The sequence below is a fragment of the Lepus europaeus genome, chromosome 12 (assembly GCF_033115175.1).
Source record: "Lepus europaeus isolate LE1 chromosome 12, mLepTim1.pri, whole genome shotgun sequence".
Taxonomy (NCBI): Eukaryota; Metazoa; Chordata; class Mammalia; order Lagomorpha; family Leporidae; genus Lepus; species Lepus europaeus.
The window spans coordinates 3760375-3777880 of NC_084838.1; the positions used below are offsets into that span (position 1 = coordinate 3760375).

The following is a 17506-nucleotide window of genomic DNA, read 5'->3' on the forward strand; positions in this document are numbered from 1 at the left end:
CACACTCAGTGGGGAGGAGGAGGTGGTGCCCCATCCAGGGCACACTCAGTGGGGAGGAGGTGGTGGTGCACCCCCCAGGGCACACTCAGTGGGGAGGAGGTGGTGGTGCACCCCCCAGGGCACACTCAGTGGGGAGGAGGTGGTGGTGCACATGTCCAGGGCACACCCAGCAGTGAGGAGGAGGTGGTGGTGCACCCCCCAGGGCACACTCAGTGGGGAGGAGGTGGTGGTGCACCCCCCAGGGCACACTCAGTGGGGAGGAGGTGGTGGTGCCCCGTCCAGGGCACACTCAGTGGGGAGGAGGTGGTAGTGCCCCGTCCAGGGCACACTCAGTGGGGAGGAGGTGGTGGTGCACCCCCAGGGCACACCCAGTGGGGAGGAGGTGGTGGTGCACCCCCCAGGGCACACTCAGTGGGGAGGAGGTGGTGGTGCACATGTCCAGGGCACACCCAGCAGTGAGGAGGAGGTGGTGGTGCACCCCCCAGGGCACACTCAGTGGGGAGGAGGTGGTGGTGCACCCCCCAGGGCACACTCAGTGGGGAGGAGGTGGTGGTGCACCCCCCAGGGCACACTCAGTGGGGAGGAGGTGGTGGTGCCCCGTCCAGGGCACACTCAGTGGGGAGGAGGTGGTGGTGCACCCCCCCAGGGCACACTCAGTGGGGAGGAGGTGGTGGTGCCCCGTCTAGGGCACACTCAGTGGGAGGAGGTGGTGGTGCACCCCCCAGGGCACACTCAGTGGGAGGAGGTGGTGGTGCACCCCCCAGGGCACACTCAGTGGGGAGGAGGTGGTGGTGCCCCGTCTAGGGCACACTCAGTGGGGAGGAGGTGGTGGTGCCCCGTCCAGGGCACACTCAGTGGGGAGGAGGTGGTGGTGCACCCCCCCAGGGCACACTCAGTGGGGAGGAGGTGGTGGTGCACCCCCCAGGGCACACTCAGTGGGGAGGAGGTGGTGGTGCACCCGTCCAGGGCACACTCAGTGGGAGGAGGTGGTGGTGCACCCGTCCAGGGCACACTCAGTGGGGAGGAGGTGGTGGTGCCCCGTCTAGGGCACACTCAGTGGGGAGGAGGTGGTGGTGCCCCGTCCAGGGCACACTCAGTGGGGAGGAGGTGGTGGTGCACCCCCCCAGGGCACACTCAGTGGGGAGGAGGTGGTGGTGCACCCCCCAGGGCACACTCAGTGGGGAGGAGGTGGTGGTGCACCCGTCCAGGGCACACTCAGTGGGAGGAGGTGGTGGTGCACCCGTCCAGGGCACACTCAGTGGGAGGAGGTGGTGGTGCACCCGTCCAGGGCACACTCAGTGGGGAGGCCGTGCTGTTGCATCCATACTCAGCAGTGGGGAGGAATGGGCTGCTCATACACACAAGTGTGGCTTTTCCCACTGAGCAGAAGACGGACAAGACAGGCAGGCCTGTGGAGACGGAAATCCACTGAGTGGTTGCCAGGGACTGGGAGTGCGAGGGGTCTACAGGTGAGTGCTGAGTTTGGGTTGGGGTTGTTGAAAAGTCCTAAATAAACGAAAACCCACTGAATTGTACACTTTGAATCGGTGAATTTTATGGCATTTGGATCGTATGTCCTTGAAGTTGTGTGAAGAGACAAGATGGACAGAAAAGTGTACGAACCATGCAGTTCCATTTACACTGATTTCTAGAACAGACAAGCGTGATCTGGGGTGTCAGAAGTAAAAGAGTGAGGGCCTGCGTTGGGGCGCAGCGGTGAAGCCACCACCTGGGTCGCCGGCACAGCGGTGAAGCCACCACCTGGGTCGCCGGCGCAGCGGTGAAGCCACCACCTGGGTCGCCGGCGCAGCGGTGAAGCCACCACCTGGGTCGCCGGCGCAGTGGTGAAGCCACCACCTGGGTCGCCGGCATCCCATGTTGGAGTGCTGGTTAGAGTCCCAGCTGCTCTGTTTCTGATCCATCTTCCTGCTAATGAGCGTGGCAAGGCAGAAGTTGATGGCCCAAGTACTGAGGCCCTGCCATGCGTGTGGGAGACTCGGGGAGTTCTTGGCTCCTGGTTTCAGCCTGGCCATTTGAGGAATGAACCAGCAGACAGAAAATCTTTCTCTCTCTCTCTCTCCTTGGTCTTGTTCTCACTCTGCTTTCCAAATAAATCGTGCAAAAGCAAAACCAAGTGGTTGGAGATTCGTGATCTGTATTTTTGAGTGGTGTTTACACACGTATATGTGGTTGTTAAAACTCATCAAGCTGGGGGGAAATGCATTCTAACTGGGAAGAAACATGAAGACTCTAGTCTCTTCCCTTTATTTTTTCCGATTTGATAATGCCTTTTTTCCTATTGTAATGTTTCTAAAATTATTCCCCTGCCGGGTGTTATGCCCTTCCCCCACTGCCCATTGACGGAGATGGCAGCCCAGTACCTGCAGGTCCCCTGCTGCTGCCCCACGGCCATGGCCAGCACACACTGGGAGCACGCAGGCTGCTGGTCGGGTGGTGGAAGGCGTCGTGCGTGTAGCCAACAGGCTCCAGAGAACTAGAAACGTCACCCTTTGCCCGCAGACGGGGAACCTGCCCTCCCGGGGACTTCTCGTGTGCGATAGACTTGGCCATCTTGAGACAATGGTTTGCCATTTCCCCTTCCAACAGGAAGCTCCTTCATGCTTGGGAAACTCTGTGTTGTACTGCAGAGGTATTTCTGGAGGGCGGGGACGTTTGGGGAAGTCGCGCAGTTGACTTCAGGCAGGTCACCCTTGAAGTCCCGGAGCGTGAGACGCCTGCGGCAGGCGGCAGGCCGCCTTCTAGCGGAAGCCCAGCGCACACAGGAATTGCGCTCACCGCCTTTCTCTCGTGTCGCTGCAGGAGCTGGTCAGACTGACCGTCGAGAAGCAGGGGCGGCCGTCTCCAACAAGCCCAGTGAAGGCCAGCTCCCCCGCCGGCAGACCTGACGGGTGAGTGCTGAGCAGACCCTCCTCCTGGTCCCAGCTGGGCGGAGCCTGCCCTTGACAGCGCGTAGGAGCCGGCGGGCAGCAGGAGCCCCCCGGACGGGCTGTTGGGGGCCACGTTCCCGTCTCTGTGCTGAGTTCAGAGCACACACCAGCTTCCTGAAAGTCTGTATTCCTCACAAGCTCTGACGTACTGCCTCACCCATGTCTCGTTTGACATCCCACATGGCCATTCTGTCCGGCATGTGTCCGTGTGGAGACCCAGGCGAAGCTCCTGGCTTCAGCCTGACCGGCACTGGGTCTGGAGAGTGAGCTCTCTGTCTCTGTCTCTCCCTCTCTTTCTCTCTGTAACTCTGATTTTAAAAATAAAAAAATAGTTGTGTGTGTGTGTGTGTGTGTGTCCAGTGACACACACATGCCTCTCCTGAGCGGCCTCGCTTCATGGTTACAGAGAACTCTGAGTCCAACTCTGAGACTGGACTTGAAGGCACTTGGGGCCTTTTTTTTTTTTTTTTTTTTTTAAGATTTATATATTTATTTGAAAGGCAGAAAGAGAGAGAGAGTGAACTTCAGCTGCTGGTTTATTTTCTGAATGACTGCAATGGCTGGGGCTGGTCCAGACCAAAGCCAGGAGCCCTGAGCTCCAGCTGGGTCTCCTGTGAGGGCTGTGTGGGCAGCAAGGGCCCAAGTACTGTGGCCGTGTTGCGCCATCTTCCATGACGCATTAACAGGGAGCTGGATCAGAAGCTGAGCAGCTGGAACCCTAATATGGGATGCCAGCATTGCATGCGACGGCTTAGCTCACTGCACCACAGTGCTGGCCCCACTTTTGATCTTTTATCGTTGACTTCGTCAAGAGCATAAGCCAAGGGCAACGTGGAACGTTCTAAAGCCTCGCACCAGTTTCTGCTCCAAGCCCCTGGTAAAAATGTGGAACCTTAATTTGGAGCATTTAGGGGACCTTTAGATCATCTGGTCTAAGAACTCCTTTTCAGGTGAAGGGTGGCGGTCATGGCCAAGCTCATGGCTGTCAGTGGTAAACCAGTGGGAGAGGGTCCAGCATCGAGGCACCAGCCTCCCACATCAGTGCTGGTTCAAGTCTGCTCTCGGCCCAAGTGCCTGGGCCCCTACCATCCACATGGGAGACTAGGATGGAGCTCTGGGCTCCTGGCTTCGGCTTGGAGTAGCTCCAACCATTGCAGCCATTTAGGAAGTGAACCAGCAGGTGGAAGATCGATTCCCCCCCCCCCCCATTCCTGTCTGTTACTCTGCCTCTCAAATAAGTAAAATCTTAAAAAAAAAAAAAAAAAAAAAGCCAGTGAAATCTCCCCGGGCTTGGTCCAGACCTGCTCCTCCCCTCCCTGGTCGTGTTCTCACGCTCTTGCAAAACCTGCATGCTCTGCTCCCGTCTGACCTCGGTGACCCTGAGTTCTCTCCAATTCTCCAGCCAGTCCGAGCTGCCCCTGACAGACCGAGAGATGGAGATTCTGAGCAAGACGAGCGGGGTGCCGCAGCCAGCGGGGCTGCTCCCGGACACCGCAGACGAAGAGGTCGCGCCCCCCAAGCCCCCCTTACCCGGCATTCGGGTGGTTGATAGGTAACGGTCTTCCTGCTTGTCTAGGACCCTCTGTCTGTGATGTGATGGCGGGACGAGCGGGGCTCCGGCTCCTACGGCTTGGCCCTCAGGAGAGCACCTCTGCCTGCCCCAGGCCCCGCCACACCTGCAGGCACTCCTCGCTCTGGCCTCTGCGTGCACTGTGGCCCCAGCCCTGTGAAAGCTGCAGCGATGTGTTCTAAGAGGAGGGAGAGGGTGGTTGTGATGTTTGTTCTTTTGGCGTTTATGGGCTGTATGTTGGCAGGCAGGGCGAGGGCTGGGGGGTTGAGGTGTGGAAACTGGAGAGTTGGGTGTGGAAGCGCGGTACCCCGTTACCTGACGGTGTCCGCCGTGCTCGTGTGTTGCAGTCCACCAGCGTTGCCGCCCAAGAAAAGACAGTCGGCTCCGTCCCCAACCCGCGTGGCTGTGGTCGCCCCCATGAGTCGAGCCACCAGCGGCTCCAGTTTGCCTGTTGGAATAAATAGGCAGGTAATTCAGCCCTGTTCCCCACGGCGAGAGGCAAGCGGGTTTGGGATCAGAGGTTTGGCTCCTAGAGCTGGAAGAAACCCAGTGTCTTAGAGACTCTCTGTGGGAGGGCGAGGCTTAGCATCTTCGTGGTCGTCCTTCTCTTTCGGTCATGGTGGGGGTTCCCGTGTGGGGCTGGGGGCCGTGCTGGCGAGGCTGGAGCCGAAGGGGCCTCACCTGAGGGCGTCTCCCCGGCCACCCACTCCTGCTGGCCTCTGTCGTCTGAACGGTGACCACGGCTGGTGTCGCTTGGCAGCGTTTCCTTCTCTAGTCTCGTCCCGAGAGTGACAGGCTTGTTTGGCTCTTCCCACACCAGGATTTCGACGTTGACTGTTACGCACAGAGGCGGCTTTCGGGCGGCAGCCACTCCTACGGCGGGGAGTCGCCCCGCCTCTCCCCCTGCAGCAGCATCGGCAAGCTCAGCAAGTCGGATGAGCAGCTGTCGTCCCTGGACAGGGACAGCGGGCAGTGCTCCCGGAACACAAGCTGTGAAACACTAGGTGAGTCGGCCGTCCTCGTGCCTCCTGCCCCGGGCCGGGGCCCGAGTCCCGATAGCAGCCGCCGTGGGCTACGTGGCCTCGGTGCCCTCACCTGCACAGTGAGAGTGATACCTGCCCCTCGAGCTTGAAGGCGTGAGTGGAGGAACATGAACCACGCTGTGGAGACGCAGGTGGTAGCCGTCTCCAGGGGCAGTGTCCCTGTGAAACTGGACTCTGCCGCCTGTGCCCAGCCTTGATGAAGGGGCAGCCCCGCGGGCCGTGCCGCCTGTGCCTCGTCAGCCGCTCCCGGTCTGTGGGGCGGCTCCAGGGCACACACAGCACGGAGCCGTCCGTGTCCCCTGAATGAGTTATTTTCTTTCTCAGACCGTATCCTACGAACGTAATCAGATTTATAGCAAGGGTTTTGTCCAAGGACGTTGATTTCAGCATTACCGGGAGCGATGACAGAAGGCAGATACTCTGAACATCGAGACAGGAGTCAGGCGAAGCGTGAGGCGTTGGTTTGCTGGAGTAATCTTAGCACTATTAAAAATCACGCTACATTGACGAGGACAAAAAACCCAAAACCATTCTCATGCTGTTTTCTCAGCTGGGTTTAAAAAGTGGCAAGGGGTGCGGTGGGGTGGGTTCTAGAGGGGGACAAAAAGATATTTGAGAAAATACATAAAGATAGGAACAGATTCTGGGATTCTGGGTAGTTTTTATTCTCTTGATAAAGTTTGCCATTTTTCTGTGGTAGTCATGTGTTTTTCTTTTGAAGGGGAGAAGGCTTTTTTTTTTTGTTTTGTTTCATTTTTATTCTTTTTAATTTGAATGGCAGAGAGACAGATCTTCCTTCTACTGGTTTACTCCCCAAATGTCCACAGTAACTAAGGCCCAGAGCCAGGAGCCTGGAACTCAATCCAAGCGGCCATGTAGGTGGCAGGGACCCAAACTATGACCTGCTTCCTTGCGAGGGGTCCATTACCTGGAAGTGGAGGGGACTCAAACCCAGGCCCTCTGATGGGGGAGACGACTTCGCAAGCAGCGCCAGCCACTGCGCGTGCCCTTCCCCCGTGTTTGTCTTAAGTCAGAAATTAAAAGGGAAGGTGCAAAGGATACTGCAGCAAGTAGCCGTCCCCCTCTGTTTTACCTTGCAAGGCGGCAGAAGGAAGAGTGTCAGAGAGCGTGAGAGCCTGTGTGCGTGGGCCAGAGGGCTTTCCTCGTGCTCTCTGGAGCGACCGGGCTCAGCGGCCAGGGCAGGTGGCCCGTCCCCAGGGCCGTGCGCCTCACAGGCCTTGTTCCCTCTGTGATTGCAGATCATTACGATCCCGACTATGAATTCCTCCAGCAGGACCTCTCCAACGCAGACCAGATACCTCAGCAAGTGGCCTGTAACCTTAGCCCGTTGCCGGAGTCCTTGGGGGAGTCTGGGTCTCCGTTTCTTGGCCGTCCATTCCAGCTGCCTCTTGGCAGCTGTCCGCAGACGGAGGGGCAGCCGAGCGACACGCCGCCCGCCCTCCCCGAGAAGAAGCGCCGGAGCGCGGCCTCCCAGACCACGGACAGCTCCGGCTGCAGGGTGTCCTACGAGCGGCACCCCTCGCAGTACGACAACCTCTCCGAGGCCGACCTGCAGAACCCGGCCCCGGGCCAGCCCGCCCCCTACACGCCCTTCGCTGCTGTCCTCCCCTTTCAGCCAGGAGCGGCCTCAGCCCCTGTGGAATTTGTGGGTGATTTCACTGCTCCTGGATCCACGGGCGACCCAGAAAAGCCGCCGCCTCTGCCAGAGAAGAAAAACAAACACAGTAAGCGTTTGTGGAGCAAGTGCGTGTGTGACCCAACGTAGGGCACGTCTGCTGTAAGCTCAGACCGACGCCAGGTCAGTGGCCTCACTGTCTCAGAACAGACAGGACCACAGGTTCCTGGCCACTTGGGGGAGCCTGGTTCTGCCGTGGCTGGTGAATGTCGCCAAGCTCAGTGGGTGCCGGCCTCTGGGCAGTCTGCTGGCCTGCGCACACACGGCCCAGGGCACGAGTGTTGCGGTGGGCAGGCCAGCGGTGCAGCGACACCTGCGGGAGGTGGGGTGGACATCCGAATCTGAACAGCCGTCTGAGCCCCGCAGAACAGCTGCCCCGGGCGCGTCCCGTGTGTGTGGACCTGGGCTCGGCGGTCCTGCAGGGTGACTGGGGCCGGAGGCTGCCCAACAGGAGTAGTGGGGACGCCTCTTGGACCAGACACCTTAACAGATCATCTTATTATTGCCTAGGGGTAGAGCTGAAACTCTGCATATTTGTGTTTGATTATTTTCCAACTCTAAGTTTGCCGTCTAATGACTGGAAGTTCTGTCTTCTCCCCACTCCCCTGACTGCCCCCACCCTCTCCCCAGGTCACTAGCGCAGTTCCACCTTGTTTTTCCCTGGCAGACCAGCGTCCTGGTGTGCTGCTTGTGTGGCCACACCAGCCCCACCGCCCCAAGACTCCCTGACCCCAGTGAGGCGTCCCACAGAGACCCTGTGTGAACTGGAAGTTGAGTCTGTCCCAGCTCCCATCAGAGCTGGCCCCGTTCTCAAACAAGGGCCGACCTGGCCTGGGCAGACCCAGCAGGACCATCCCCAAGGCCAGCGGGGCAGCCCAGTAGGGTGACCTCCCGGCTCCTCGGTGGGGCTGGCTGCGTGTGGGGCTCGTGATGTCATTCCCACCTGTCGCGTCAGCTTGCGCTTTAGAAACCAGGGTCCTGGTGGAGGGGTGCACACGGTCGTGCCGGGAGCGTTTCTTCTGCACTTCTCCCTCTGCCCAGGCAAGCATTCCAGAGCTGCCACCTCCTCCCTCGCCACCTCACTGGGGGCAGCGAGCCACTGTGAGCCTAGCCCTTTCTTGTCTGAGCTCATCGACCTCAGACGCAGGGCAGTGGTCCAAGTGCCAACTGCACCAGACGCGTGGTGCTGCCCAGGCTCTCAGAGTGTCACACCTGACCTGCAGGGGAGAGGATAGGGAGGTGTGGCTCTCGTTTTCCTTTGAATGGTCTCCAGTCTCTGGAAGCATGTCTCTGTTCCATGAGGCCGCCACTGGAGGCCCACTCCGCTCATCAGAGCTGCAGGTGTGGTGCGCCCTGTGGTAGGCGGACCTCCCAGCCGCCAGGCTGCGCCTGTCTTAGGTGAAGCTGGAGCGGGGGGGGGCAGGACTGCAGGTCCGAGCCAGGCCTGTGTTGATGCAGCGAGCTGCAGGTCCTCCCGGCAGAGGGGAAGGGAGGAGTCTCCTCCCTTGAGACCCCTCCAGGGTGCAGGGGATAGACTGCTCTGTGCCCTGGGCTAGAGCCCCCAGACCTGATGCATCCTGAGGTTCAAGTCCTAGTCCCGACTCTGCTCTTCCCTCTGGGAAAGTCTCCTTGGAGAGTCCCCGAGTGTGACCCTGTGAGAGCACCCCATGAAAGTGCATTCAGCAAAAGCACAGGGCAATCGCCGTCCCATTCTGTTGGCTGACACTGGACAGAGTCCACCATGCAAGTCCAATGTCACCGTGCATCCTTCCCTTTGAGTGCTCTGATGTCACCAGGGTCGCTGGCCCCTGCCGCTGAGGGCAGCCCTATGAGCCTCTTGTGCTGGATGAGATTCCCGATCAGTGTGCTAACCCCCACCCCTCGCTGTCCCCACGGCCTGGGGCCCACCGGAGTCCTCCCAGCCATGCAGTCTGCCCTGGCCTCAGCTGTTGCTCGTTGTCTTAGAAACGCACCGGCCTGCCGTATTTCTAGAAGGTAGGGGACGTCACTGCTGTTCCCGAGTGCCCAGGGAGCAGGCCCCCACAAGGACGTCCACCTCAGGGGCTCATGGAGACCTGAAGTCGTGGGACTGCCCGTCAGGCGGGAGTGGGGATGCTTCGTCTTCTCGGGGCACATGGTGGGCGTGCAGGATCGCGCTCCCGGGCGCACACCTTTCTCCTGAACTTGGTGCTGCTTGTGCACCACTAAGGCGCGTGGGGCCCAGCGGGAGCGGCAGAGGCAGCAACTTTTCCCCTGCCTTTTATAGCCACGTTCCACTCAGCGCTTGTTGGGACTAGTAAGAAATCCTTGTTCTTTTAAATAAAGCGAGCGGTGCCAGAAAGATGTAGCTGGAGGGAGCACATGTCCTGTACACCTGCACGGCAACGAGGTGGCTGCCCGTGACCGTCCTGCTCTGCTCAGAGTGCCTGCCCCTCCTGAGCTGCTGACCAGCCTGGGCTCCGAGTGGAGGCCGCGACTTCATGGCTCCGTGCACCCCAGAGCCATCCTTGCCGCTCTTGGCACTTGTGTCACTTGTGACGTGACCCCAGGAGGTGGCTGAGAGCGGCCGTGTGCCGTGTGCCGATCTAGGGCCTTCTCCTCACAGCCCTCAGCATCTTGTCAGCTGCCTCCAGGTCATTTAGCTGGCACCTGTCCTAACCATGTCCTTGTCCGTACCTTGTCCTCCTCGCATTGGCCCCTACATGTGTACAGGGAGTAGCTCAGCACCCAGGAGCCTCCCCATGGTCAAGTGCAGACAGGCAGGTGCAGATCTCAGGACACAGGCACTTGGGGCCTGGCCTTGACCTTGACTCCTGCAGGCAGTGTCAGGGCAGGCTTCAGTCCACACGGGTGGATGGGAATTGGAGGAAAAACTTATGCTCCAAGCCAGCCCTCATCACTCTGTAGGGACACCAGGTGGCTGTGCACAGGTGGCTCCAAACCCCCTTCTCCCAGAATCCTCCAGCCCTGGAAGCGGGGTGGGGGGCTCAGATCCTTGACCCCCAAGTCGGGAATGCAGGGCACACTGATGCTCTCATGTGACTTGGAGAGGTGCCTCCCAGGGTGAGATGCCACAGCTGGGCTCTTGGATCCCTGGCTTCTCACCTCCTCAGGGGACTGGAGTCCCTACCGGAGCTGCTGCCTCTCTGCACAGGTCAGGGAGGCCGCAGGGCACAGACAGCTCCTCCACAAGGCAGTGGGGTTGGAGGGATGAGAGGAGGCACTGGTGGAATTGAGGCCTCTCCCTCTGCCCACGATGGCCAGCATCTTTTCAGCTGGGCAGGCCTGGACTTGGTTGCTGTTGTTTGGGGCTTTACATGCACCCAGGGCCCACCTGGTGGAGCAGCTCACCAGGAAATGTGCTGCATTTATCCACTCATGCTCCACACATTCCCAGGCACCTTCTGCGTGCCGGGCACGAGTGGTTTATAGCACAAACGAGACAGACACAGGGCCTACCCTAACTCTGCCGGGGAAGGCCCTAAATCCTGTTGCATCTGTTTTCCGAATCCCCCCGTTCTCAACCGCGCCTCGCCAACCTCTCCCTCACACGTGAGCTTTTCCCGAACAGCCACAGCAGCCCCACGGCCATCTTCCCAGCAGTCACTGAGCTCCAGCCACACCCTGGGTGGCGCCCTCGGCTCATTCCCAGGCCGCTGCAAATAAAGCCAGCTTGTCCTGTCTACACAGCCCCCTGGCACCATGCAGGGGACTCTAAGCCTTCCTTCACTGTGCTGGGCCCACCCAGGCCCCCTCCTGGCCTCAGGCCCTTGTGTCTCCTGTAGACTCATGGAAAGTCCTCCCTGACCCTCACATGGCTCTTCCACAGCCTAGGGTCCCCAGCCACTTCACCCTGTCCCACGCTGTGGGCTGGTCTGCTTGCTGTCTAAGGATGATGTGGCCCGCAAGGCACAGGACCACGCTGTCCATGGTGCGGTGCCCACTCGTGGGTCAGTGCTGACGCGTACAGCAGGTGCTGAGTGAACGCTGGGTGAGCGTGGACAGTCCACAGGCAGCTCATCCAAACCGTGAGTGTAGGAAGAGCGAGGGAGGAAGCGAAGGGTGAGGTCGTGGCTGATGGGGCGAGGGCGGCTCGGGAGGAGGCTCCAGGCCAAGATCAGCCAAGGGGCAGAAAACGCAGAGCCTCAGGCAGTGTGCCGTGCAGTCGTCTCAGGGGCATCCAGGAAGCGGGAGGGCGCAGGTGGGAGCCCCCCGCATTGGCGGGGACGGGGTGGCAGGTTCGGCAGGAAATCCCCGAGGGCAGTCAGGGGCCCCCCATGTGCTGTATTTAAACAATGGAATTTACTTATTGGAGTAGTTTGGGGTTCACAGCACCGCTGAGTGGAAAGTACAGGAATTTCCCATAAGAAATTTCGCTCCCCCTTCACGCACAGCCGCCCCCGCTGTCAGCCCCTACACGTGCCAGGGCCGCGTGGCATCCGCTAGGGTGGCTGGGTCTGTGGCATCGTCTCCTGGAGTCCACAGGCCACACAAGGGTCCCCTCTGGCCATGGGGCAGTCTAGGGTGTGGACACACACAAGGACGCAGTGCCCCCGGCTGCTGGGGGCGGGGGTGGGGTGGGCTCCCAGGACAGGATGCGAGGCGCCCTCTGTCCCGCAGTGCTGGCCTACATGCAGCTGCTGGAGGACTACTCCGAGCCGCAGCCCTCCGTGTTCTACCAGACGCCGCAGAACGAGCACATCTACCAGCAGAAGAACAGGCTGCTCATGGAGGTGTGCGGCTTCAGCGACCCCTTCAGTGCGGCCGGCGACTCGCTGCAGGAGCTGGCCCCGCCGCCCGCCCTGCCCCCCAAGCAGCGGCAGCTGGTAAGCGGCGCCCCCTTCCCCCCCCCCCCCCGCCCCTCCCCGTGTCCCCAGCTTCACAGGTTAGGGGCTGGAACGCTCCTTCTGGGGTTAGGGTTGACCCCGTGCCGTCTGTGGCGGGGGCCCCGGCCTTGCTGATGGACGCGTCCCAGTCCACGTGGGCGCCCGCGTCCGCTTCCGTCTCCTGGCCTGGAGCTCTCGGGCCTTTCTTCTCCAGAGCAGGCCCGTACTGCAGGACAGGCCCGCGCCCGGAGTGTCCGCTCGGGTCGCTAACAGTCTCTCGACTTTGTCTTCTCTGGCTCCAACGTGGACCTCCCAGAAAGGAGGGACTCGGTCAAAGCACAGGGCACGGCCTGTGTGCAGCCGGCTGTAGGGTCGCTTCCCGACACTAAGCCTGCCTCTGGATGACTGACATCGCGGCCCGGCCAGGGCTGGCCCCGTGAGAAGGGCTCCACTGAGCCGGGTGACGTGACACACAGCCCCTTTGTGTTTCCGACTCGGCACCCTCCTCCTCGCAGACACCTCCCGGGTGGAGGAGTCCCGTGTGCAGCGTGGCCCAGGCAGGCTGCAAGGCCCTGGGCGCTGGCCTGTCACAGGCCTCCAGGTCTGTCTCTGCTTTACCGGTTCACGGTGCTGGTGGGCTCCTTTCCCCACCAGGAAGAGGGTGCCCTGGAGTGGAAGCCTTGATTTTCCCAGAGCTGCGTATGTTCTGCTCACGTGCTGGCCTGTTTGGCAACTTCCTAACAAGAGCAGGGCCGTCTTCTGTCCATCAGGAGACCACAGGAAGGTGCCACCTTGGCCTTTCTGGGAGGCAGCCATCCACCAAGCGGAAGACAGATGCCCCAGGGTCCCCGTGCTGTCTCACCTGCAGCAGGCTCAGGCTGACCAGGCAGGCAGTTTGGTCCCCTCCAGGGAACCACAGCCAGCCCTGCTGGAGGCAGCCTTGGGCCGGGTCCCACACGTGGGCATCAGGGTCGCTCTCCACCTGCCCTGCCCACCCTCGAGCTCTGAGAGTGACTCAGATTGCTTCGGCAATGTTTCAAGGGGATCTTCGTGGAAATACCAATGTCTGGCCGGGGGTTCCTAGCCCAAAATGTTTGGTTAAAACCACTGCTGAGCCAGATTTCGTGGAGAGATTGGTCCTTGGCAACCCATTGGCTGTCCTTGGCCATCTTATCATGGAGTCCACAAGTTTGAATGTGTGGGGAGGGGTCCCCAGTGAGCATGTGGACGCAGGCCTGTTCCAGACAGGACAGGGCTGAGGGCAGCCCCTCCTTGGGCACCTCCTGCAGAGGGCCAGCAGGAGCTTCCTGTGGCTGCCCACGACCCTCCCCACAGCTCCTGGCAGCCCTGCTGCATGCGAACCGGGGCAGAGAGCCAGAGGAACGGAGCCCAAGGCCACAGCAGGCTGTACCTCGAATGCAGGTGTGGGAGGGGCAGTGAGGTCATCACCACGCCGCCTGTGGGAGGCGCCATCCCAGGTGCTTTACCCAGGTCATCTCATTTCACCCCGCGCAGCCCTTCGCGGTCGGCGCCAGCGTTCTCCATGTCTTACAGACGGGAAACCCGAGGTGCAGAGATCCTGAAGCAACGTCCAAGGCCAAACGGGGATCAGTGTCAGGGTCCAGATCCGTCAGAACTTGGCTGAAGCGAGAGTGAGCACCCGGGTCTGCTCCCACTGAGGAGGAGCCCGGAGCCAGGCTCAGCCCCGGCTCCAGGCTCCTTGTCCTCTGTGCACCGTAGTCGATGTGCAAGTTTACTCTAACTCTGCCGTAAGGAAGTGAAAGGGCGGGTTCCGCCTCATTCCAGCAGCCTTCGGTGGGCATTGGTCTTCAGAGTCCCCAGCAGGGCTAGGCAGCGGCCTCTTGTGTCTCTGCTGCCACGTGCCTTACCGTTCTCTGCTTCTCTCCCTCCTCCCTGCCTTCTCTCTCGTCCCTCTGCCCAGCAGGCCTCCTATGCTGCTTCTTCCTTCTCTGTCTCCTACTGTATCCAGCAATCCCAAGTGGCCTTCGCCCCCGAGGACAGCAGTGCCACTCAGGGCCTCAGTGTGTCGGTCTCTAACTGCTTTCTCAGCCGGCACGGCAGCTTGCCTGTGCCCTCGGTGAGTCCACACAAGCCACCCGCTCCTTGGTTTGCAGCCGTGCCTCCCGCACGTGCGCGCTGCCCATCCCGGCCTGTGCCCTCGGTGAGTCCACACAAGCCACCTGCTCCTTGGTTTGCAGCCGTGCCTCCCGCACGTGCACGCTGCCCGTCCCGGCCTGTGCCCTCGGTGAGTCCACACAAGCCATCCACTCCTTGGTTTGCAGCCGTGCCTCCCGCACGTGCGCGCTGCCCGTCCCGGCCTGTGTCCTCGTGCGCCAGACAGGAAAGGGCGTGAGCGGCCGGATCCCCGGGGCCTAAGGGCTGTCACCGGCGGGCTGGGGGGGGATTGCGAGTGGCTCCCACTCTGGCTCAGACTGCAGAGATGTTTTCAGCCTTTTGCTTCTGCTCTCCCGCTGGGTCTTGGCTCAGCCCTCTGAGTGTTCCGTGTTGGCTAAGGAACATGCTTCGTGTCGGAAGCAAGGCCAAAGAGAGCAGGCTTTACCAAGTGCGTGAGAGTCCGTGTTTTAAGAGCCGTACCCGTTGTCTCCCACTGCACCACAAGCCGCCCCGGAGCTCAGCGGCTTCAGATGTTCTTGATGAGGACACGGGTGGGTGGGGTGATCACGCTGCTCTGCCTGCAGAGTGGCTGGTGTGGCACAGGCTCACTGGCATCTCCTGCCCCCCCCTTCCCTGCGGCAGGCTAGCCTGGGCTTGTGTGCAGGGCAGCTGACAGGCCTCCAAGGGAACAAATGGAAGCTTGCAAGACACCTTGCAGCCTAAGCTGTGACTTGGCCCAGTGTCACTTCCATCGCAGCCACTCAGTCAAGTCCAGCCCAGGGCCAGGGGACGTTGACTGCACCTGCTGATGGGAGTCGGTGCTAAGCCACATTGCACAGGAGCCGAGGTCCCGGCGGGGGTGGCTGCGGCCGGTGCTGTAAAGTTTCCTACGGAAGCTGAGGGGACAGTGGTGCCTAAGGAGGCACAGTCTTTAAGCCATAAGAGCTCTGGGCTCTGGTCTTGTTCAGCTTCTAATTCTATACCAAGAATTGGACAAACAGCTTAGCCTTTCTGGGTTTCCTTCTGTCCTCTACAAATATAAAGGGTGAGTTTGGACCGAGTGACTGTTGAAGACTCACCCAGGCTCAGGTTCCGGTTTGGTGTTACCCGGGGTCCGTCTGTGCCCCCACCTCTCCCGAGGAACACATTCTTCCCCGGGTGCTGAGGCCGGCTGGTCAGGGCCCTCGGCGCCCCAGACATGCAGGGAAGGCTGAACGCCGCCTCAGCCGCCCTGGCCACACGGCCTCCCCTGAATTCCTGGAAGGCACCTCTGGCAAGCTCTCTTAGACAGGGCCAGCTCTTGGCTGGCTCCTGGGCCACCTCCCATGAATAGACACCATGAGCTACCTGAGGGTTTCCACAGGGTAGAGGGCTGCGAGTGAACTGGACTGTTGGCTCCAGAACTAAAGAAAATATGAGGACGTTTTAATGAAGACTGGGCCTTGGTTTCCATCCCTGGGACATGGAGTCTCGAGACCCCTGCATCTGAGATGCTGCAGTCCCAGCAGAAGCCGAAGGGGATGAGCTCAAGGTGCTCCATTCTGTTACCAGGAAGGCACCCGGAAGCCTAGCAGGGGCCCGGCGCTGGCGCGTTTGCCGTCGGAGGTGCTGAACCCCGGGGAGCGGCTTAGCGTCAGGCCAGCTCACTCCTCAGGTATTCTCCAGCTGAATCCCAAGATGCGCCCAGACCCGGGGCTTCGAACTAGTGCCAGAGTAGCCCTCCATCCCCAGATTTCTTCGTTCCACCGCTCCCGGGCCTGTCCAGCGTGGAGTTCTGAAGCCCACCTGGGAGTGCAGCAGCTGTCCAGCCTCGTGTGGCTCTTGTCACAGTGTCCAGTGTCCTGTTACTTCACTAAAAGCCCAAGTGTTAGGAACCTCTTGGCCAGGGGACTCCAGAGAGCAATAAGCCTGCCCGAGCGACTGAAGCTGGAGTGCGTGCTGGGAGGTGTTCTCGTCCTCTCCTCCCGGGGTTCCCAGGGCTCCCAGGGCTGCAGAAGTCAGTGGGCAGGGACCGGCGGTGCTGGAGTGCATGCGGGGAGGTGTTCTCGACCTCTCCTCCCGGGCTCCCAGGGCTGCAGAAGTCAGTGGGCAGGGACCGGCGGTGCTGGAGTGCATGCCGGGAGGTGTTCTTGTCCTCTCCTCCCGGGCTCCAGGGGCTGCGGAAGTCAGTGGGCAGGGACCAGCGGTGCTGGAGTGCATGCTGGGAGGTGTTCTCGTCCTCTCCTCCTGGGGTTCCCAGGGCTCCCAGGGCTGCAGAAGTCAGTGGGCAGGGACCAGCGGTGCTGGAGTGCATGCCGGGAGGTGTTCTTGTCCTCTCCTCCCGGGCTCCCAGGGCTGCAGAAGTCAGTGGGCAGGGACCGGCGGTGCTGGAGTGCATGCCGGGAGGTGTTCTTGTCCTCTCCTCCCGGGCTCCAGGGGCTGCGGAAGTCAGTGGGCAGGGAGGACCCGGCGGTACTGGTGATGGACAGGCCTGTGGTGCAGCAGGCGGGGCCTGAGAGTCACAGGCAGCAGGAACACCAGTGGTCAGCGGGCTCAGACCATGCCTCATGGGGCCGGAGCATAAGGTGTGCCTGGGGACAGTGACGTGTCTGGGAGACAGGCAGGGAAAGCTCCAGGTGGGGGGCCCGCCCCAGGAATGGAGGCCAGTAATCCCAGCGTCCCTTCCGATGTGAGTTCCCAGGGATTGAGGTCGTGGGAGAGGGGGAGCCAGCCCCCTGCACCCCCGCAGGCCCTCCCCTCCAGGAAGGCTCGGCGCCCCCACCCACACGCTGCCCCTGGGTCCTGAGTTCCTCCTGCGTGGCACAGCCCTCTGGGGCTCTGGCCCGGCTTTCAGTGGATGCTGCTGCCTGTGAGTTTGTCCCCACGCCGGCTTCTCCTGGGCAGCACCCCCCCCCCCCCCCCAGCTTGTCAGTCCTCAGTTCCATCTCGGGTTCTCTCTTGGTGGAGAGGCCCACAGACTCCCTTTGCACCGCGACTTGTGCCCTAAGTCCCGGGAGACAAGCATGCAGACCCGGCTGAGGTCTGAGGAGCGTCACCACCATCTCCGGGTCGTGCGGGAGAGGTGAGGGGCGCTGATGAGTCCTCCAGGAACTGCCCCACCTTCCCTCCTAGAAACAGCGTGTGGCTCTCCTTGGCGGCCTCCTGGGCTCCCGTGCCCGCCGGCTGGCCGCCATGCTGTCGGGGTGGCCCAGCCGTCTCCCTCACAGACCCCTCCCTGGCTCTGAACTCTGCTGGTGTGGATCCCAAGAGTTTGGGTTTGGTCCATATTCACTGTGCCCTTGACCAAA

The 17506-nt window shown here is 61.1% G+C and overlaps 1 protein-coding gene across 4 annotated transcripts in view; it reads left to right on the forward strand.

Annotated features, from left to right (window-relative positions):
• Positions 1 to 17506, forward strand: part of RAPGEF1 (Rap guanine nucleotide exchange factor 1) — a 142588-nt gene that overhangs the window by 98483 nt on the left and 26599 nt on the right. For 3 of the 4 annotated variants that reach the window (XM_062207331.1, XM_062207330.1, XM_062207332.1), the window contains 6 exons: positions 2821 to 2909; positions 4351 to 4500; positions 4866 to 4986; positions 5339 to 5522; positions 6821 to 7306; positions 11878 to 12083. In XM_062207331.1, the coding sequence (XP_062063315.1) occupies positions 2821 to 2909; positions 4351 to 4500; positions 4866 to 4986; positions 5339 to 5522; positions 6821 to 7306; positions 11878 to 12083 (1236 nt within the window). Of the gene's footprint in view, positions 1 to 2820; positions 2910 to 4350; positions 4501 to 4865; positions 4987 to 5338; positions 5523 to 6820; positions 7307 to 11877; positions 12084 to 14028; positions 14182 to 17506 lie in introns of all 4 variants that reach the window. The other variant, XM_062207333.1, reaches the window with a different exon arrangement.